The sequence below is a fragment of the Gobio gobio genome, assembly GCF_949357685.1.
Source record: "Gobio gobio genome assembly, chromosome: 16".
NCBI classification, from domain to species: domain Eukaryota; kingdom Metazoa; phylum Chordata; class Actinopteri; order Cypriniformes; family Gobionidae; genus Gobio; species Gobio gobio.
Window position 1 is genome coordinate 11,030,803 of NC_137109.1, and position 23,345 is coordinate 11,054,147.

The 23,345-nt window shown below is 38.5% G+C and overlaps 1 protein-coding gene across 2 annotated transcripts; it reads right to left on the reverse strand.

The window, feature by feature from the left end:
• Positions 1-1,275: 1,275 nt before the first annotated feature.
• etf1a (eukaryotic translation termination factor 1a) lies at positions 1,276-21,069 on the reverse strand. Of its 2 annotated transcripts, none has more exons than XM_079838242.1 (11): positions 20,989-21,069; positions 20,541-20,634; positions 13,865-14,040; positions 12,609-12,748; positions 12,397-12,535; positions 6,312-6,502; positions 5,920-6,049; positions 3,323-3,496; positions 2,208-2,272; positions 1,948-2,095; positions 1,276-1,858 (listed from the first exon to the last, which is right to left on the reverse strand). In XM_079838242.1, the coding sequence occupies exons 2-11, from the start codon at positions 20,624-20,626 to the stop codon at positions 1,776-1,778; spliced, it is 1,332 nt and encodes a 443-aa protein (XP_079694368.1). In that variant the 5' UTR covers positions 20,627-20,634; positions 20,989-21,069; the 3' UTR covers positions 1,276-1,775. The 2 variants fall into 2 exon arrangements, with proteins under 2 accessions (XP_079694368.1, XP_079694369.1); XM_079838243.1 differs by having other exon boundaries at positions 20,820-21,001.
• Between the last annotated feature and the right edge of the window lie 2,276 nt (positions 21,070-23,345).

Consider the following 23,345-nt stretch of genomic DNA (forward strand, 5'->3'; position numbering starts at 1 on the left):
ACATAACACATTAGGAAGGCAAATTGAGAATTTGCACTTTTCATACACAGATCCATTTGGTCACGACCGAATTAATACTTTTGCCTTGCAAAAGCAGTACATTTATTTCTGGTGAAGTGTTTCTAGTTGTAGCAAGTTTCGGGATCTGAGTTTCCCAGTGGTCACGTGGCTCTACAGGGCGTGTGTGAGAGGGCTGGACCATCTACAGCTACTATACTCTCTGATTGGTCAAACGGAGAGGGGTGAATGTTTGTGGCAGAGCCATGCTTTCAGGTGATTGGCTCCTTCTGTTGTTGGGTCTTTCCCATAGACCGTAAAAAAATGTCTTTCCCCATCAATAGAGACTAGAGTGAGTGAGAAAAACAAACAAGTCAACCCACAGACCTCTTTCTTTAGATCTATCAGTCTTGCCAAGTTGATTTATATTATTAATATTAATTCTGTCTCACAAATTCAATTGTTCAAGTGTGAAATAAATCATCCCATAAATTTACTTCAAGTCATTTCTGATGACATGTAATCCGGATTACGTAATCAGATTCCAATTAAGTACTTGTAATGAGATTATATTTTACAATACTCCGACTAGTTACTTCTTTATTGATTTCATACTCAAAATGACAGTAAATTATTCTTAATTTAGTGATTCTCCCTTTTTTCCTTTCTAAAAAAAAGTCACAGACCAGCCGCAAAAAAAAAAAAAAAAAAACCCACAGCATTTGATCACTGGATTTACATAAATCATTTAAAACTCAAAAGAATCGTCTAGAATTTAGAAGGTAGCTAAACATTTTCTATATTTCATCTAAAAAAATCTCAATTTATATTGTGAAAAAAAAAATGCACACAATATTGTTTCTATTGGGTTTTTTCTAAACACTACGGTAATATTGGATCATTTATTATTTATTTAATCAAATATTCTTCATTTTTAAATTTTTTAAAAAAAAATTTAACGTTAAACGTTAAAAAAACATTTTATTTCTTTATTCCTTGAAATAAAATGATTTATTAATTTTTTTCCCCCACTAGGAAACTAGCCATTTTACTAGTCCCCAACATAGGCTATTTTAACCCATACTGGTCAACCGTCAATATTCACTGTATTTCTTAGCTGATGTAATAATAATAATAATGAGAAAAGGTCTTTGCAATAGTGTTATAATATGGGAGAGAATTCTAATTTCTCCATAAATCCCAAAAAATGTAATTATCTAGAAGCACAAGGTAAGATCTCAGAGAATAACTGCACATTTAGTAAAACAGGACACAGAGAAGTTTCAGCATTTTCAAATTTATTTTTGTTTCTCCCCCATTCCTAACACAAACCCATGTAAAAAATACCACACTGTCATAAAATACAGCAGCAGCAATTGCCAATAAAAAAAACTCAAAGGAAGAGAACTAGTGGTGGATTTAGGGTGGAAAAAGCTGGGGGTGGGGGAGAAAAACAGAAAACAGAGGATAAAAAGAAAAAGAAACATTTCAAAATGAGTCCAAACAGTCTGAAAGATCTTCTTGCGACTTTAATTCAAACAGGAAGAGAATAAACAAAAGCGAGCCTTGTCCAATCAGAATGCTCTAAGGCGGGGCTTCATGAATAATTCATGAATGTCTCTGTCCTTCGCTCGATTGACAGACGACACACTTCTCTCCTGAAACTGTCTGTGTTTTTTGAGTATTGAGTGCACAGGTTTCTCTGTTAGAAAGAGCCATTTTTCTTTCATTTATTCCTCAAATCTTCACTTATTTCTCTCTAGCTCGGTCTCGACTACCTAGTAGTCATCCAAGTCAAAAAACTCATCATCTTCTCCCTGGTAATCCAACCCCTGGAAATCCACACGGTACCGCAAAATACCTGAGAGAGCAACACATTTTGGTTAAAAAAGCGCTAACAATAAAATGATTCAACACCATGATGAAACTCAAATCCAGATTCTGTGTCACCTCCGATTCCTCCGAAACCCTTGACGAACTGCGATCCCTCCTGGCTCTTATCAGTCACGATCTCCAGAGTGGCTCCAAACTTCTTATAGCTATTGGCGAACCACTCCAGCAGCGGCATGACCTCGATGAGCTCGTGTTCCTGACCCGTCTGTCCCAGACAAACACAAAACCAACAAATGATCGGTGACATGGTAAACTTTATTCCTTTCCATCTGAAAAGACTAGGGCCGTCAACTGTGTAAGGACGGTTATACACACACCTCTTTGTCTATGAAGTGGGACTTGTCCTTCTCTTGTTCTGGGGTCAAATAAATGACTTTCTCATCTGAAACGCACAACAGTGAGGAGACATTACAAAAAACACTTTCCGCTCGACAACGTATCTATTACAATCTGTTGGAGCAACAACCTGCAGTAAAAACAAACACTCAACGCAAGTGTTTATACGCCTTTATAACTCCTGTTTACACCGATCACACTTCAACACAGTTATACGGGACGGAGGAAATGGTCAATATAGTCCTTCACAATCAGATCTGATTAGTTATCATTAGTTCATGCATTAACTAACAATGAACAATACTGTTTTTATAGTATTTATGGTCAACATAATATACAATATTCTTGTTAATTTTTAGTTAATGTCCATTACAAAATATTAACGGATACAACTTTAGATTCTTGTATTAGTAAATGTTGAAATTAACATTAAAATTAATTCATAATTTAGAAGTATTTGTCATTATTAGTTCATGATAAATTATATATATAAATAATAGTTAACTAATATTAACAAATTAAACTATTGTAAAGTGCATCCATTATGGTGGACTTTAAAAATAAAAACAAAACAAAAAAAGTTTACTTGAAATTAAATTAACTTTACCTGAATATATATATATGATATATATATATATATATTAACTGATATATATATATCAGTTAAAGTTCATTTTATTTCAAGAAACAAACTTTATTTTTCACGTCTAAGCTTTATTTATATATTTATATGCTAATTTCACATTTTTATTTAGTTTAACTTTAATTAAATGTATTAAAGAAAAACTAAAATAAAAAATAAAAAAATAAAAAAGCTTTTTTGTTTTTTATAACAAACTACTAGATACTAAAATAACACTAATATATTTCACATATAACCATTGCAACCTCACTGGAACACGGGGCGGACCAATCAGAAGACAGGAATGAATGTGTCCATATTATAATTCCTGAAGTGATTAAATTAGATCTTATTTGAAATGCTCTCCATGTGCTGACTGACAGAAACATGAAGAGATCTTGAATCGGAGACTGTGTGTTTGTAATGAACACGTGTGTGTAAGATTCTCAACCCATCCCGTGTGTGTTCATGTACCGTTCTCCGGGTCGGTGACCTCTGCACCATGCAATCTCAGGACGTATCTCATAGTCTCCAAGTTTTCATAGACAATGAGAATTTCAACGGCTCCCATTTCCATCGCCTTCAGTGTGTCCTCCACGCCGAAACAATACTTCCCTGTGTCCTGACTGATCTCGTCAAAGTATCGCCCTGAGAGAGAGAGAACACAGCGATCAATGCTTTTTTTTTAGAGCTCCGCTGAGGGTAACAAAATTGTGAAACATTTCCTTCAGTTTTTCCGCAAGGTTCATCCTACATTGTCTATTAAAATGTCTAAAGAAAACAGGGAAGTAGTAGAAGAGCCGAATTTGCCAGAGAGAAATTAGAAGATCTGGTGAACATCATATGAAGAATCAGGGTCATTATTATTAACTAAATAAAAAAAAAAGAATTTTGTTAATGACTTAAACTGACAAAATCAATAATCCTGCATCTTATGGCTCGTTTCCACTGAGCGGTACGGTTCAGTATGGTACGCAATTTATGCCGTTTCCATTGTCAGAAGTTGTGAATGGTACCCCAATTCCGAACCATACTGTACCACTTTTTTTTAGCACTCACTGCAGAACGTTGATTGGTTGACAGAGAATCGTCATTTGCGCATGCTAAAAGGGGAATGATAACAAAAGAGGTGCCATTCTTTAATATACAGTGCAATACAATACTACTGTTATTGTGTCACAAAATGTAGTTAAGAGTGTTTCAGACGAGAATGTACTTGTTTAAAGCTCAAATCTGTGGTTTATTTATAAAGATAGCGCCTATATGAAAATTTGATCTGGGGTTTTTGGAGTTGTGAGATCCAGTCAATCACCGGGTGCTCAGTGCTCATCAACCCCGCCGAGAACAGCCTTTCCTCAGCTAGTCCTTCTGACGTTTGCTGCTGACTCGGACTTCTCTGTAGCGGTTAAACATAAGATATGATTTGTCTTATGTATATCTAACGCACGATCTTTGGTCTCATGAATCTATAATTTGTTCCCTGGTAAATCGTTTTGGCTGAGGGCAAAGTGAAGTGTCATAACTTTATATATTTAATTTAGGCTATTTAACTTCAGCGTTGTAGACTAGAGCGCTGACTTTCTATGTTTGACTGAACTGTTTGCTTTATTTCTTATTGTGTAGCTTATAGTACCTTTTACTTATACTTATGATTTTACGAGCTAAATAAATGCAGTCCATTTATACTTTTATAATGGCTATTATTTATCATTAAAACTGATATTTAACAAAAAGAGGGTTGTGTTTCATCATATTTAATAATTTATCACATTGAAGATAATCAGAGTACGTATGCACATATTGCCTGGACCACATATTAATGTTTAAAAAAAATTAATGAATGGAGAAAGGGTTGTGTTTTATATGTGGTTTTGTCATAAATCCTAGGCCTACATGGAGTGAAGATAATCAATACCTGTTGCCTGAACCACATTTGTGTGATGTTTTATAGAATTTTTCGTTCTATTGTTAATGTTACCTACAATATATATACAGAGATAATCAGAGTAGCAGAGCGAGCTGAGTGACGCTATTGAGAATGTGGCTGTACATCTGCAGAATGACCGGACTCGTGTCCTCGGGAGTTCATTCTCCTGAGTCAGACTTGGCATTGAGAAACGACTAATGTCGGCGCTTGTCTTCTTGTGACAAACAGCCACATGCAGAGAAGCAAGAACAAAATCTGCTGTATGTCCTGTGTCGCTTTCTTCTTCGCGCAAAAATGACGTTGGTATTTTGACACCACCACGCCTATGAAGTAAGGGTACTGTTGGTGGTGAAAACGAAAGTCGGATTAGAGTTTACCGTCCCGAATTGTACCGCATCGCTCGGTGGAAACGATTCATATTTTTAAATTAATCAGGCACACATTCAACTGCAGGTTTAAAATGCTGAAGAAATATTTTCATTAATGTTTTGGAATTTGCTTATGTACTAATATATCAATACATACAAATTAGAGGTTGGTCAATATTAGGTTGTGCTAATTTGATAATACTGCCTTTAAAGAAAGGCAACAAAAAGATTATTGTGCTGATACAAGTAAAATCTGTATAATGAATGTGTTAAATATTCTTCTTAGTCTTTCCTTCATGTGACAGGTACCCCAGAAACAAACTAGTTTAAATTAAATGAATTGGCAATTATAGTTTATATGCAACAAAACATACCAATAAGAAAAAAACTGGAAAAAAAACTATGCATAATGCAGATCTTTTAATTATAAACCAGCCTGAAATGCATCAGGATTCTTATTTTGAAATGTCTATGAAATAAAGATCTATGAAATGTGCAGCGCTCACATTTAATGAATTTAATTGTCTCCTTTTGAAGTGTAATATTCACATTGTTTTTCTGACAGCAAATTTAAGAGCTTTTGAAATGATAATTAAGACTTTTCTTATACCATTTATGACTTTTAATGACCTTAAATCTTATAAAACACTTTTTTAAAACCTGTGGGTGTTTGAACATGCAAAACCAGTGTTTCTGAGAGCAGAACTAAACTGGTCTTCATTCAGATTTTAATCATCCAATACAAGATTGCAATCTTTGTGAGAATCAATATTTACCTATCAACTTTTTCTCCTGTATGAATTTGACATTGGACAGGACTTCAGCGGAGAGCTCAATGGCCTGATTGAAGCCGTTTTCTCCTCCGTAAGAGATGTCAACCAGCTTCAACACTTTCGCTTGTAACCTCTGCAACCAATCATAAACAACGAACTGATGTTAGAGACAGACTTCAGCCAATCACAAAAAACCTGCAATTTGTTCACATACAATGATAAACTACATACAGAACAGCATACAACTCTTTTTCTGCAATATAAATGTCATTTTGATTCACATACTATGTTCTAAGTATGCAGTATACATAACAGAGTTCCTACATTGACTTTATAGCGCATTTAATTCAACTAATCAGAGTCAACAACAGGCAACCAATACACTTTCTTCTTACCGGGTCGAACATGTCCGATTGGCTGAGCTCGGTTTTAAAATCAGCGGATCCGGCCAGCACCAGACCAGCCACGTTGACTTTATCGTTGGACACGAAGAGCTGCACGGCCGTCTCTGCCACCTTCCTCACGTAATTGTGTCTCTTCTCCATCCTCAACCGAGCGAAACGCAGCGCGGACTGACCTCCTCTTCCTGAGAGATAACATGATATATATATATATATATACACACACACATTTATGTAACATTTAAAGGGATAGTTCACTCAAAAATGAAAATTCTGTCATTATTTCCTCACCCTCATGTTGTTCCAAATCTGTAAGACTTGTTCATATATTCAGAAGACAAATTAAGATATTTTTGACGAAATCTAAGACTCTAAGCATCTGCAAGAACCAATGAGGTTCATTCTTGTGTTACGCAGCACGTTTGAGCTTCTGTAAGAACCAATGAGGTTCATTCTCGCGTTACGCAGCACGTTTGAGCTTCTGTAAGAACCAATGAGGTTCATTCTGGTGTTACGCAGCACGTTTGAGCTTCTGTAAGAACCAATGAGGTTCATTCTCGCGTTACGCAGCACGTTTGAGCTTCTGTAAGAACCAATGAGGTTCATTCTGGTGTTACGCAGCACGTTTGAGCTTCTGTAAGAACCAATGAGGTTCATTCTCGCGTTACGCAGCACGTTTGAGCTTCTGTAAGAACCAATGAGGTTCATTCTCGCGTTACGCAGCACGTTTGAGCTTCTGTAAGAACCAATGAGGTTCATTCTGGTGTTACGCAGCACGTTTGAGCTTCTGTAAGAACCAATGAGGTTCATTCTCGCGTTACGCAGCACGTTTGAGCTTCAACAAGAACCAATGAGGTTCATTCTCGCGTTACTCAGCACATTTGAGCTTCAGCAAAAACCAATGAGGTTAATTCTGGTGTTACGCAGCACGTTTGAGCTTCTGCAAGAACCAATGAGGTAATTCTCGCGTTACGCAGCACGTTTGAGCTTCTGTAAGAACCAATGAGGTTCATTCTCGTGTTACGCAGCATGTTTGAGATTCTGCAAGAACCAATGAGGTTCATTCTCGTGTTACGCAGCACGTTTGAGCTTCTGTAAGAACCAATGAGGTAATTCTCGTGTTACGCAGCACGTTTGAGCTTCTGTAAGAACCAATGAGGTTCATTCTGGTGTTACGCAGCACGTTTGAGCTTCTGTAAGAACCAATGAGGTTCATTCTGGTGTTACGCAGCACGTTTGAGCTTCTGTAAGAACCAATGAGGTTCATTCTGGTGTTACGCAGCACGTTTGAGCTTCTGTAAGAACCAATGAGGTTCATTCTGGTGTTACGCAGCACGTTTGAGCTTCAGCAAGAACCAACAAGGTTCATTCTGGTGTTACGCAGCACGTTTGAGCTTCTGTAAGAACCAATGAGGTTCATTCTGGTGTTACGCAGCACGTTTGAGCTTCTGTAAGAACCAATGAGGTTCATTCTGGTGTTACGCAGCACGTTTGAGCTTCAGCAAGAACCAATGAGGTTCATTCTCGTGTTACGCAGCACGTTTGAGCTTCTGTAAGAACCATTGAGGTTCATTCTCGTGTTACGCAGAACGTTTGAGCTTCTGCAAGAACCAATGAGGTTCATTCTCGTGTTACGGAGCACATTTGAGCTTCAGCAAGAACCAATGAGGTTCATTCTGGTGTTACGCAGCACGTTTGAGCTTCAGCAAGAACCAATGAGGTTCATTCTCGTGTTACGCAGCACGTTTGAGCTTCAGCAAGAACCAATGAGGTTCATTCTGGTGTTACGCAGCACGTTTGAGCTTCTGTAAGAACCAATGAGGTTCATTCTCGCGTTACGCAGCACGTTTGAGCTTCTGTAAGAACCAATGAGGTTCATTCTGGTGTTACGCAGCACGTTTGAGCTTCTGTAAGAACCAATGAGGTTCATTCTGGTGTTACGCAGCACGTTTGAGCTTCAGCAAGAACCAACAAGGTTCATTCTGGTGTTACGCAGCACGTTTGAGCTTCTGTAAGAACCAATGAGGTTCATTCTGGTGTTACGCAGCACGTTTGAGCTTCTGTAAGAACCAATGAGGTTCATTCTGGTGTTACGCAGCACGTTTGAGCTTCTGTAAGAACCAATGAGGTTCATTCTGGTGTTACGCAGCACGTTTGAGCTTCAGCAAGAACCAACAAGGTTCATTCTGGTGTTACGCAGCACGTTTGAGCTTCAGCAAGAACCAATGAGGTTCATTCTCGTGTTACGCAGCACGTTTGAGCTTCTGTAAGAACCATTGAGGTTCATTCTCGTGTTACGCAGAACGTTTGAGCTTCTGCAAGAACCAATGAGGTTCATTCTCGTGTTACGGAGCACATTTGAGCTTCAGCAAGAACCAATGAGGTTCATTCTGGTGTTACGCAGCACGTTTGAGCTTCAGCAAGAACCAATGAGGTTCATTCTCGTGTTACGCAGCACGTTTGAGCTTCAGCAAGAACCAATGAGGTTCATTCTGGTGTTACGCAGCACGTTTGAGCTTCTGTAAGAACCAATGAGGTTCATTCTCGCGTTACGCAGCACGTTTGAGCTTCTGTAAGAACCAATGAGGTTCATTCTGGTGTTACGCAGCACGTTTGAGCTTCTGTAAGAACCAATGAGGTTCATTCTCGCGTTACGCAGCACGTTTGAGCTTCTGTAAGAACCAATGAGGTTCATTCTGGTGTTACGCAGCACGTTTGAGCTTCTGTAAGAACCATTGAGGTTCATTCTCGTGTTACGCAGAACGTTTGAGCTTCTGCAAGAACCAATGAGGTAATTCTCGTGTTACGCAGCACGTTTGAGCTTCTGTAAGAACCAATGAGGTTCATTCTGGTGTTACGCAGCACGTTTGAGCTTCTGTAAGAACCAATGAGGTTCATTCTGGTGTTACGCAGCACGTTTGAGCTTCTGTAAGAACCAATGAGGTTCATTCTGGTGTTACGCAGCACGTTTGAGCTTCTGTAAGAACCAATGAGGTTCATTCTGGTGTTACGCAGCACGTTTGAGCTTCTGTAAGAACCAATGAGGTTCATTCTGGTGTTACGCAGCACGTTTGAGCTTCTGTAAGAACCAATGAGGTTCATTCTGGTGTTACGCAGCACGTTTGAGCTTCTGTAAGAACCAATGAGGTTCATTCTGGTGTTACGCAGCACGTTTGAGCTTCTGTAAGAACCAATGAGGTTCATTCTGGTGTTACGCAGCACGTTTGAGCTTCTGTAAGAACCAATGAGGTTCATTCTGGTGTTACGCAGCACGTTTGAGCTTCTGTAAGAACCAATGAGGTTCATTCTGGTGTTACGCAGCACGTTTGAGCTTCTGTAAGAACCAATGAGGTTCATTCTGGTGTTACGCAGCACGTTTGAGCTTCAGCAAGAACCAACAAGGTTCATTCTGGTGTTACGCAGCACGTTTGAGCTTCAGCAAGAACCAATGAGGTTCATTCTCGTGTTACGCAGCACGTTTGAGCTTCTGTAAGAACCATTGAGGTTCATTCTCGTGTTACGCAGAACGTTTGAGCTTCTGCAAGAACCAATGAGGTTCATTCTCGTGTTACGCAGCACGTTTGAGATTCTGCAAGAACCAATGAGGTAATTCTCGTGTTACTCAGCACGTTTGAGCTTCAGCAAGAACCAATGAGGTTCATTCTGGTGTTACGCAGCACGTTTGAGCTTCTGTAAGAACCAATGAGGTTCATTCTGGTGTTACGCAGCACGTTTGAGCTTCTGTAAGAACCAATGAGGTTCATTCTGGTGTTACGCAGCACGTTTGAGCTTCTGTAAGAACCAATGAGGTTCATTCTGGTGTTACGCAGCACGTTTGAGCTTCTGTAAGAACCAATGAGGTTCATTCTGGTGTTACGCAGCACGTTTGAGCTTCTGTCAGAACCAATGAGGTTCATTCTGGTGTTACGCAGCACGTTTGAGCTTCAGCAAGAACCAATGAGGTTCATTCTGGTGTTACGCAGCACGTTTGAGCTTCTGTAAGAACCAATGAGGTTCATTCTGGTGTTACGCAGCACGTTTGAGCTTCTGTAAGAACCAATGAGGTTCATTCTGGTGTTACGCAGCACGTTTGAGCTTCTGTAAGAACCAATGAGGTTCATTCTGGTGTTACGCAGCACGTTTGAGCTTCTGTAAGAACCAATGAGGTTCATTCTGGTGTTACGCAGCACGTTTGAGCTTCTGTAAGAACCAACAAGGTTCATTCTGGTGTTACGCAGCACGTTTGAGCTTCAGCAAGAACCAATGAGGTTCATTCTCGTGTTACGCAGCACGTTTGAGCTTCAGCAAGAACCAATGAGGTTCATTCTGGTGTTACGCAGCACGTTTGAGCTTCAGCAAGAACCAATGAGGTTCATTCTCGTGTTACGCAGAATGTTTGAGCTTCTGTAAGAACCAACAAGGTTCATTCTGGGGTTACGCAGCACGTTTGAGCTTCTGTAAGAACCAATGAAGTTAATTCTGGTGTGACGCAGCACGTTTGAGCTTCAGCAAGAACCAATGAGGTTCATTCTGGTGTTACGCAGCACGTTTGAGCTTCAGCAAGAACCAACAAGGTTCATTCTGGTGTTACGCAGCACGTTTGAGCTTCAGCAAGAACCAACAAGGTTCATTCTGGGGTTACGCAGCACGTTTGAGCTTCAGCAAGAACCAATGAGGTTCATTCTCGTGTTACGCAGAATGTTTGAGCTTCTGTAAGAACCAATGAGGTTCATTCTGGTGTTACGCAGCACGTTTGAGCTTCTGTAAGAACCAATGAGGTTCATTCTGGTGTTACGCAGCACGTTTGAGCTTCAGCAAGAACCATTGAGGTTCATTCTGGTGTTAGCAGCACGTTTGAGCTTCAGCAAGAACCAATGAGGTTCATTCTGGTGTTACGCAGCACGTTTGAGCTTCTGTAAGAACCAATGAGGTTCATTCTGGTGTTACTCAGCACGTTTGAGCTTCTGTAAGAACCAATGAGGTTCATTCTGGTGTTACGCAGCACGTTTGAGCTTCAGCAAGAACCATTGAGGTTCATTCTGGTGTTAGCAGCACGTTTGAGCTTCAGCAAGAACCAAAGAGGTTCATTCTGGTGTTACGCAGCACGTTTGAGCTTCTGTTAGAACCAATGAGGTTCATTCTGGTGTTACGCAGCACGTTTGAGCTTCAGCAAGAACCAATGAGGTTCATTCTGGTGTTAGCAGCACGTTTGAGCTTCAGCAAGAACCAATGAGGTTCATTCTGGTGTTACGCAGCACGTTTGAGCTTCTGCAAGAACCAATGAGGTTCATTCTCGTGTTACGCAGCACGTTTGAGCTTCTGTAAGAACCAATGAGGTTCATTCTGGTGTTAGCAGCACGTTTGAGCTTCAGCAAGAACCAATGAAGTTCATTCTCGTGTTACGCAGCACGTTTGAGCTTCTGTAAGAACCAATGAGGTTCATTCTGGTGTTATGCAGCACGTTTGAGCTTCTGTAAGAACCAATGAGGTTCATTCCCGTGTGGAGCAGTTCAGCTTCTGTTTATGTCTGCTTATCAATGTTTATATGTGAATAAAAGACTAAATTCAATCTGTTCATCATATAAAGCAATCGCCTGATATGAATTTATTTTACAAATCTCTATGAATATTTGAAGCTTCTTTTGGATAAATATACTGTCAATGGAGAGACAGAAATTTCTCAGATTTCATAAATAATCTTCATTTGTGTTTCGAAGATAAATGAAAGTCTTATGGGTTTGAAATGACATGAGGGGGAGTAAATGATGAGAATTTTCATTTTTCACTATGGCTTTAAGTTGAACAAACTGGTGAAACATTCCCTTCGATTACTCACATGTGAGAACTGGTCATGTATATCCTAGTCTTTTAAAATTTTGCAGGCACTAAAATGTCTATGCTCTTTTAGCCACGGGTCTCGAGACAAGAATGGATCATGAAACAAATTTGATGACAATCTTTAGGAAACTTAATGGCTAAACACAAAGTGCATTAAAATTTGCTTGATTAATACATATAGTGTGAATGTATGATGTGTAGTCCTAAAAAACATCAAGGTAAAATATCTAGGCATGATTACCGTGTTTCTTAGGAAGGTCCACAGTAAATTTGTGCAGCACATCTCTGGTGTTTCCCTGTAGAGTCCCGAACAGAGCTCCACTACCATCGATGACTATGAACCCAAACTTACTGTCATCTGACAATAACGCCGTCAGAGCCTTAAGAAAGACAGAAGATTATACAGCATCTCAAATACAATGAGCTTTATGAAACACTTTATTTGGATTTTACCTCCGTGTGGAACTTGTTGTCACAGAGGTACAGGGAGGTGTTGATGGGTTTGAACGGCTCAAAGTCGATGTTCACTTTCTTCTCTTTGCCTTCGTCTGTCACTATGGTGCCGCAGTAAACCACCAGACCATTATGGGGCACTGTAGGAAACAAGAGACACCAAACACACCTAAACTATCAATATCCCAGATGAAGCTCAAGATGTCATGATATCTGGCATTGGGTGGAGTATGTTTCCTCAAACACACAATATTTGAGTAAAAATGACATGAAATGGCATTCGCAACCCATTTTATTTCTGTGCTGTGACATTTCTTGGGTGAACTAGAATTTTCAATTAGATAAAATTATATGTAATCTAATCTATCATTACTTGCCATTTCTGTGATAGACTTTAATGCATTAACTGTCTGACATTAAACTACTTTAGTAACTATTGGATTTTTTTTTTTTTTACCAAAACACTGAAACCACAAAGTTTTAATTTAGCTGAAAATCAAAAACTAAGAATTATTTAATAATCAACTCTAAATAAAAACGTAATTGTATACAAACATTTAAATTGTACATAAGGAAGTTTTTATATGTTATAAATATCATAAAACACTTGTTTTAATGACATTTATTCAAACATCAGCTACATTAAATAATGAAGATGACTGGATAAGTAACATTATAATGAATATGTATTATAATGCATATATTTAGCCAAATGCTTCTCTCCCGAGTTGTCAGTAACTGGCAAAATTTCATAAAGGCTACATGAGCTATATAACTGCCTATCGATTCATGTTAATTTCCCAACTATGTGCCCTAAAAAAAAAAAATCACATTATAAATGAATATCACTAAGACAAACTATTTTTGCTTTGGAAGAACAATTGTGCACAATAAGATCATGAATGTGCATTCAGAAAGTTAAAAATTGTCAATTTGAAGGGTCATGTTGACTTTATATCCCATCTTATGATCGAAACAAACCATTTAACCATTAACATTCTTCCGGCTAGTAAAGCTAATTCTAACAAAACTGCCCCAGTTTCCCATCATAAATATGTCAAGTATGCACTTAGCACTATTTTTCTTAGAAAGCTCAATGTTAGGGTTTCATACACAACTTGTTCAAACCTGTTCTCATATGATCAACTCAAAATCCCTCAGCGATGCGAGCAATCAGAATAACAGGCTTTTGTCTCAAATGTCCTCTTTAAAAATGCAGGTGTGTTTGACTGTGATTAAAGAGGATACACACACACCTTTGTTATAGAGTTTGAGTCTCTGCTGGACTGAGGTAATGGCTCCTAACACTGACAGTCGGTTCACTCGACTCTTGATGTTTGACGCCGTACCGAACTCATCCGCTAACATCTTAGACACCCTGGAGATCTGATCTTTAGGAGGAATGATGAGCGAGATCATGCTGGTCCCATTACTGACAGAGAGAAAAACAAACTGGCATGTTATTTAGCTCTACAAAACATCAAACTGACAAATTACAGTCAATTAAATCATTTACATAGAGAACAATGTCTTAACTCCAAAATCTAGCACGCAGTCTTGAGGTTTACTCACAAACTAAGAAGCAGCCTTTTAACCAATTTAATGCCCTTTTATAAACCTATACAGGGCTGTACATGTCGCACGTGCTACAAAAAAATTTAAAAAATCGGTCTGTGCGATGAATATATGTACCCCAGTAGCACGCGTGCGATACAGTTTGGCATGGGTGACAGAGTTTGTTTGAGTGAAGGGAGAATTTGTTTTGTGCTCGAGTGAGGTTAATCTAGGGCTGCACGATTGACTGTAATTAAACCAAAATCGAGATTTGTCTTTGTGAAATTATGAAAATCGCTTCAATTTTTAATTAAATAAATAAATATATGTGCAGATAAAGCGCAGCACTGTTCAGGGCGGATCGATCGGGTCGCAATAAATGCTGATCCATCTCTGCATGCACTGTGAGATGGAGTCATTGGCATTTTAGTTCGAAAAGCGGCACGGTTTGCATGAAAAATTGCTAATAAAAGCTGCCAATCGTGGGCTCGGTGCGCACCGAACCCGAGACTCTGAAGGAGGTGGCACTCGAACTGTCCCGCGATTCACGTGAAACGGACTCGGGTGCGCATTTGTTCAGGAAGAAACGTAACCTGCATATGTGTTTTAGCATATTACAATGTATTTAGTTCAATAAAACATGCAAGGGATGATGGTGTTGATGATTTACCTTGGATACTAGTGTATTCGCGCATATGCGTGCAATCAGGTTAACAAATGAACTTCATGCGACGCACATACAGTAAACCCAAGAATTGTTTACCCAGCTGCGCATAATAGCACCAAATTAATAAAAACAATATATTTACTGCAGTGTGTTTTCTATCATTTCTCAGTGAGTACATAAGATAAAATAAGACAAAAATTAAGACATTACAGTCACATTTTTTTTTTCATAATTTAATATTTTGGTAACACTTTACAATAAGGTTCATTAGTTAACATGAACTAATAATGAACTGTACTTATAAAGCATTTATTTATCTTTGTTAATGGTCATTTCAACATCAACTAATGCATTATTAAAATCTTGTTAACATTAGTTAATGCACTGTAAACTAACATGAACAAACCATGAACAGCTGTATTTATATTAACTAACATTAACAAAGATTAACTAAAGCTGAACAGAGGTGTTGTTCATGGTTAGTTCATGTTAACTAATGCCTTAACTAATACAATCTTATTGTAAAGTGTTACCAATATTTTATTATAAAACCTTAGACCTTTCTAATGATTTATGTTTTCTGTAAAATATAATAATAATAATAATAATAATAATAATAATAATAATAATAATAATAATAATAGTTTTTATTATTTTTATTCTTAAATATTTGTATTGTATTGCACTTTTTGCATTTTTCAGACATGGTAACAGATGTTTTATACATGTGCTACAATTTTGTGGGCTGTGCTACAAAAGTTTCAACCTCTGTAGCACCAGTGCTATGTGCAAAAAAAGTTAACGTACAGCCCTGCTATATGGTTGTAGTTCATCATGAATGCTTTGGAATACAGACCTACGGTCTCTTTTAAAAGAAGACACTCAGCAGATTATTGCAGAAGTGAAAGCAGCTTCAAATAATGAAAGTGTAAAAAAGTTAGAGAAGTTTAATTTTACTGCATAGCAAATGTACTGAATATATTTTATACCAAATCTGTATTTCACAATTTATGAATTTACGAATTTGCAGTGGATATCACAAAATGAGCCTTCTAAGAGGTTTAAAGTACAGTTTCAATTGTAACGCAACGTCCAATTTCAAAAGCTTTCAAATTATCTCATCAAAATAATTTATGATGATTTCTAAAATATGTGATAGGGGAAAAAGGCAATAAATAAGCCAGCCAGCAGGACACAGAGTTAACAGGCTATGGCAGCATCCTAACTGAAAAGTAACCTCATTAGTGTCTGATTTGGATCACTACATAGTCAGCGATACTTAGGCATAACACAAAGGAGGCTCTCAACTTGAATATTTCAGTAAAATTCAACCCTGTACCAGTAATAAACTCTTATATTAATTACTAGAGACAGATTTAATTGGATGAATGCTACAGAAATAAGTTACATGAAATAAATCCTAGTACAAAGGCCCATTCAGACTAAAAGATTTAGCTAATTGTAAAAAATATATATATATTGTTTGAATCACTTTCAGAATGATTTTTCCAGCTGATTAACGATAAAAACAACGACAGCCAATCAGAAATCCTATGCGCCGTTTAGGTGAAGAACCACCATAATGTGTTTACTTTTGGATGGAAGACCACAACTCCCAGAATGCACTTGCTTCGCTTCCCTACGAGGCCACTCCCAAGTTACATCTCTTGCCCACCACAGCACCACCCCCACCATTGTTTTCATTTTTATAGTAATAAAATAATTTAGTTCAGTTAGAGAACAGACACAGCAATTAAAAACTGAACGTGTCTGCTCAATACAGCACGAGCCATCGAGTGTCGCCGCTCCTTTATGAATGTCCGAGCGGCCGTCTGTGTCTTACACTCTGAGTGAGATCCCACCCCAGTGGGCGGGTTGAAAACATGTGGAACTAGCTCCTACTATTGGCTGTAGTCTCTAGTCTCTGGCCAAAAAAGCCTCCGATGACACAAAATGACGATATTGATCCAGAGGGGGAGAGAAGCACAATCATTTGAATATACTACCGGGTTTCTACTGATCCAAAGCTTAATGCTAAATCGCTGAAGTAATCCTTTAAGTGCAACATATACAGCGCAAATCTGGGCTACATAAATTTATAATGAGAACATAATTGTGTGCTTGGGACATGGCTTTTAATGGTGAGACTTCTGTTTTTGTAATAAGGCTCTCTAAAATTATAAAAAAAATTTGGATTCAGATTTATCGGCTATCAAATACAAAGAATTATCGTATCGGCCAAAATGTTCCTATCGGTGCATTCCTAAAGCCCAACAGCAAGAATTTTGTCTCTCATAATCTTAAATGTCTTATAGACACTGGCCGACCAAAAAAAAACAAGTTTCTGTTTGAATTTAAATAGGCAAATGCTTAAGAGTCAATGAATGGATCGTTATTGCAGTGATCTTAACCAAGAATTGATGCACCTCTTGATGAAAATATATGTTCTGATGTAATTTCCATTAAGAGGTGCATTTTTTGGATGAAGATCTTGTATTGACTATGCAAGACTCCAGCACTCTGTTAAGTCTCCTCCAGCACATCCCAAAGACTTTCAATCAATTTAAGGTGTGGATTCATGTATGAAAATGATTCTTCATGCTCCCTCCCAACCATTCTTTCACAGTTTGAGCCTGATGGATCTTGACACTGTCATCCTTGAATATGGCCATGATGTGTCTTCCAACATAGTTGTTTATGAAATGAAAAGCTACACACTCCATCAATAAGGGTTAGAAGAACGGTTGGCAAACATACAACATGTTCAAGGGATAGTTCAACCAAAAATGTTGTCATTACTAGAGCTGCACGATTCTGGATAAATTGAGAATCAAAATGTTTTTGTGTAAAATGGAGTTTGTGATTCTCCCATGATTCTGAAGGGGGGAAAAATATTAGACAAACAAAATACTGTACATTTACATGGCAAACATTTACATTTACATTGCAGGGCGAACAGATTTGAATGTTCCGGTGTGATGATCATACTTTCAAAGGTTAACCAGTCACTAAAGTCTTTGGTTTAAACGGTTTCACATTGCTAACGCCAGCAGAGCATGAGCAGCGCGCATTTTGTCCATAGACTGAAAAAAAAAATATGGATCCAGTCTCAGTGATGTCACCCGTAGGTTTCTGAAGAGCATTTTTGAAGCCTAAAGTGGGTGAAGCCGGCAGTCGCCATCTTGGCAGCGCGTCACTCCCAGATAACTGAAAATGGGCAAAGAGGTGGGACGTGGGTGGAGCTGAGGTGACTGTTGCTGAAACCACACCCGCCTAGCTCAACCATAGCGGCAATCCACCTGTCACTCAAGCGGCCACGCCCTTATTTATGCTGAACTTTAAGGCTTAATATAATTTAAACGGATGAGTTATAAAAATGAAAGAAAGAAAAAAACTCACCCCCCTCACAGTTGTCATGAAGGGCAAAATTAGCCGTATAGACCAAACCACTTTTTGTACCAGGCTGTAAACAAAGTTGGCCATTTTAAAATGGGGGAGATACATATTTGACTCCATTTTGGAGCCTGTCTCTAGCAGCCAGTCGATGAATTGCAGTTTAAGTCACTTCCGTGTTGGCTTCAAGAGAGACCGCGGGAGGTTGCAGCTTGGTTTTGTCAATGAATATGAGTGTTTACATCAGACAACATCGGACGGCTGACCCTCTCATTCATTAACATAGGGCGCGATAAAATATGCGCAGCTTACGATCCACTGACGCTTGTGATTGCTAAACAGGCGTAATAGACACAGCAAAATCGTTGTCATTTAGGAATAAAATTGCGTGGGTGTTTGAATCGAGATCGCAATATTTTATGATAACCTTCAAGTTGTTCCAAACCTGTATGAGTTTCTTTCTTCACAAAATAAGATATTTTGGAAGTCAATGGCTGTCCGGTTACCAACATTCTTCAAAAAAATCTTCTTTTGTGTTCAACAGAAGAAATTCATACAGGCATGACAGCATTTTCAGTTTTAGCTGAACTATCCCTTTAAGCATTTGCCTATTTAAATCCAAACTAGCAACTTTTTTTTTTTGGCCAGACAGTGTAGTTTTTTTGTCAACTGTTATTTACTCTGTTTTCATCATGAAGATGCCATCATAAATAATATAATACCAGAAATAGTTTCTTTTATCATTATATTTCTGTATTAAGTGCATTAACATATTTTTCAGTTTGTCTGCCATTTTGAATGGATTCTTCAATCACGATGCATTCTGGGATTGCCTTCTCTATATGTTATGGATGAGCTTTTGTGTCTCTCAGGTCCGGTTTCACAGACAGGGCTTAGATTAAGTCAGGATTAGGCCTTAGTTCAATTAGGACATTTAAGTAGCTTTTATAAACATGCTGGTGTGCATCTTGAGACAAAACAATGGCACTGACTTAATTTAAAATATGCCAGTGCAAGTTGTTTTCAGTTAAAACAGCTCAAATATGCATTTTAGTCTGGGACTAGCTAAAGCCTTGTCTGTGAAACCGGGGGAAAGAGTGTCAATGAGACACAAAGAGGTCAAAGGCCTCAGTATTGCCAGCTAACAAAAGTGGCATTTCTAGAGTTCTCTTACGCAAACACACACATAAACCGCTGCTTAAACAGAGACTGACTTCAAACATTGGGTTTACACAATCCACACTGAGATCTGAGGTGGAATCAGGGTCAAAACACAGAGAGAGCAGAACGCAGTGCAGTTTATTTACACACACACACACAAACACACGTGGCATGAAGGTCAGCAGCACTCACGCATGGAAAACAAAGAGGTTTCATTTCTGATGTGGGATTCGGCATTATTCATTTGTGCATGCTCGTATGAATTATTGCCATCTTGCACACGCATACACAGAATTTACCCTTGAATGAAGGTCTGTATTGTTGTGAAGCTCAACATAACTACCTGTCACAACTAAAGCATGAGTGCCAAACGGCCATGCCGACGGCGCATTTACACGCTCCGTAACACATGCAGTGGTTCTTCAAATAGACCAATGTACACAAGCTTTATCCTAGATATAAAGCTCACAGATATACAACCTCCATCCTAGCATGACAGGTGAGGGAAGTGAAGAAAACAAGCATTTACTTGCGCTGCAACTCCATTTCAAAACCTGTGGCTGCCTAAAGGTAGGTTGTAGGATGAACTCCAGGGAACAATTGTGTCCTTGAACAATTCTCTAATCTGAATTTATAATGAGTGCACTGTTTAAAGAGTAATTACAGTTATTAGGAGGCACAAAACACATCTGTTTGGAACTTGCAGTGATTCAAAACTCAAACAACGTCCAAACTGAAGTATCAAACAGTGTTATGAGAACAGTCTGTACCTGCGTCTGGAGTAAATAATCATTAGTGGTTTTTACTTAGGCAGGAATCACCACTACTATTGCTCATGTTAGGGATTAGGAAGAAAACCCATTTGAACTATATCTCTGTGTGTGTGTGTGTGTGTGTGTGTGTGTGTGTGTGTATTACATACACGTGTTCCATAAACACAAAGTTATATGTACGATTAATCGATTTGACAGCACTATAAATCGGTGGCAGTAATGAATGAGCCCTTGCGGAGGTTTGAAACTACAACCTTTTAGTTACCGGCCCAGGTGTAAACCACTGAACTAACACGCGTTTAAAAAAACTTTAGGACATATTTGTCTTGTTTATCTAACGTACAAAACACGGTCAAACACACACTTCTACACAAACTCGCTTACCCTCTCGCCGCTTCCAGACTCTTGATGAGTTTCTTGATCTTCCAGATCTCAACATTTCTGTCCGCCGTGTTCGGATCATCTGCCATCTTCAGTCCTACAACAGCGGAAAGAAACTGCCGTTAAAACCGGGACTGACCCGTGAGTGTGCGCGCGCGCGCGCCTGCGTGCATGCGTCCTGCCCGGATGAGCGCGTCCACACTAGCGCCCGACGATCGGTGATTTCGCCACCCTCCAAGGACGCACCAACAGAAAAACTACAACAAAGTACGGTGGTATTACCCTGATTTTCGAACGTTTGCCCCGACCGGAGGTGTTATTCTATTGTTTGAAGTACACTGGAGTACTATGTAAACATGATCAATGTCGAAGTACACCATCAAAAGTACTTCATATCCTCTTTAAACCCCCATATACACCTCTATGTAATATATATGTTCGTTAAAAATACCTGACTCTCTCCCTCCGGTTTCGGTCGGTCGGTCTGTCTGTCTGTTCCACACGCGTCACGCCGTCGCCGGTTCCTGCGGATACACGTGGGAGGAGGAGCTTCAGTGTTTCACTTCCTAGTTACCTGCATAGAAACCATTGGTCGCCAAATGAGCCTATGAGACAAGCGGCCGCCGTTCCTCCAGGGGGCGCTCTGTGGCCCAGAGAGCGAATCCGCCATTCAGACGCATTCAAATTCAGGATGTTTTGTGTGAACAGGACGCTAGAAGAATTCTTACACGATATACAGATTTTATCAAACATTTTTTGCAGACATTTAAAAGCAACAGCGATGCATCCTGCTCTTTTTGTGAAGTGTCTTCTGAATCTGTAGAGCTTTTGTTTTGGGAGTGTCCTTTTGCTCAGTCTTTCATTGATTGTCCAAAATGTATACTGTGATTTTTCTTTATCTTTTAGACACATTCTTTTGGGGGTTTTATATTATTGATAAGAATCTAATCAAAGCAAGTTTTTGTATAAACCTCCTTTTATTTATTGGAAAGTTTTATATACCCATAAGTAAACCCTGCTTTAACATCTTCAAACAAGAATTGGATTTTGTACTTAAATACAAGTCCAGTGTCTGTAAATATGAAAGCTATAAAAACATCCAGAATTTGTGGTATGTTTAATGTAATATGCTTTATTAATTTTGGTGCCCTCCCCCCTTTTTTGTCTTTTTTTTCAGATTTCTTTATATAATTTCCCTTATTGACTATGAGCCATAATTCGTTAATTGTCTGAAAGATTGTTTGTGTTATTGTATCTTATGTTTGTTAAAACTGCAATAAAAAAAAATCTTACACGAGGAAGAAAATGGAAATCCATTATTAAATTATATATTATATAATATTTAGGTAGAGATAATATCCGGGGCACTTTAAACTCCGCCCACTTTAAATTTTTCCCATTCTAGCCTTTCTTTTCCATTTTATTTCTACGGTGGAAACAGCGTCAGTACTTCGTTTTGATTGGCTAAGAGATTAGAGTTGAACCGGAAACCGGAAATGCACAGAATTTAACAGCGAATGGGGTTATGGGAAATGTAGTTGGATGTTCTTTTAACGCTATTCATGCTATACATTATAGTATTAAATAGCATGATACTAAATATGTTTTTACTCTAACGTACTTAAAACATAATATATGATAATCATAATAACGATAATCATATATTATAATAATATAATAATTAGATCCCTACTCTAATTCTACGTTTTCTTGTTATCATTTGTTTTGTGTTTGGCAATATTCCACGTATACATAATCATGTACTTTGAAATGAACATTTAAATAAATAGTAGTAGCACTCTATGTTTTTTAATTAATTTTTTTAGTTACAGATTTATATGACATGCAACATACTGAGAAGGGCAGTGAAATAAGCGTATATATTATAATAACTTATGTTCAATTTGCTTATTCTACTCGTGGGAGGTTGAAGGGGGTCTCCCTATGTTTGCGTCTCGTTGGCCACGTAAAGACTGTAAGTTTCAGGAGTGACCAGCAGAGGGCGACATTGTCTCTCACATGCTTCATCTCGAATGTTCAACTTTGGTTAAAGATGTTTTTTTTTTTCAAATATATAGCCTACCATAAACTATAGCTGAATATTCATGGCGGTGTTTTGTTAGATTTGAAAATGAAATCTACGACTTTATTGTTTGTATATTTCTGTGTTTTCTATTGTGAAAAAGGATTAGTCTTGGCTGTGACTGGAAACACATGTAGCTCGAATGGATTGATAGCCTACTCATGTATTGTAAATGTCTTGGATTGAAGTAGTGTTTCTTTTTTTGCCTTTTTGATTGTCGTCCACGATTGCGTATTGTGCCTGTCACAGTTCAATCATAACTCCCAAAGAAACAGGATGATTTTTGCATCTTGGCAGTAAACCACACATAGGCCTACACCAAATGCGTATTGCAAAGCATTATGTATAGTCACAACAATCCACATTCCAAATGAAAGTACTTTGAACATTTTGCATCCTTATATTTATTGTTTTTGTTGGTTCGCACACACTCTCAGGTGTCTGGGCCTGTTTCCCCAGCTGAAACGTTCTGTGGTAATAGTGATTTAAGGACGATAATCTCAGCGATTGTCATCACACCCTGAGAATGAAGTGCTGAGACACCCGCTGATGCTCGGGGTTATTTTTGGAAAGTTGGAGGGTGTGAGGACGTTTGCTCCCGCCCGGTGAGAGTCAGGTCAGCATTTACGAGCGCAGAGACTGCTGCAGTTATCAGAGGAGGCAGATGGTCATTACCACTGCAGCTCTCGCATGTGTGTGTGTGTGTGTCTGCGAGACTGGTACAT

Coding starts and splice junctions, on each gene's coding strand:
- etf1a (XM_079838242.1), bottom strand. CDS start 20,626: ATGGCAGATGATCCGAACACGGCGGACAGAAATGTTGAGATCTGGAAG. Junction 12,749..13,864: donor ACTCAAACTCTATAACAAAG/GTGTGTGTGTAT, acceptor TGTTTCCTACAG/TGCCCCATAATGGTCTGGTG. Junction 12,536..12,608: donor ACAACAAGTTCCACACGGAG/GTAAAATCCAAA, acceptor GTCTTTCTTAAG/GCTCTGACGGCGTTATTGTC.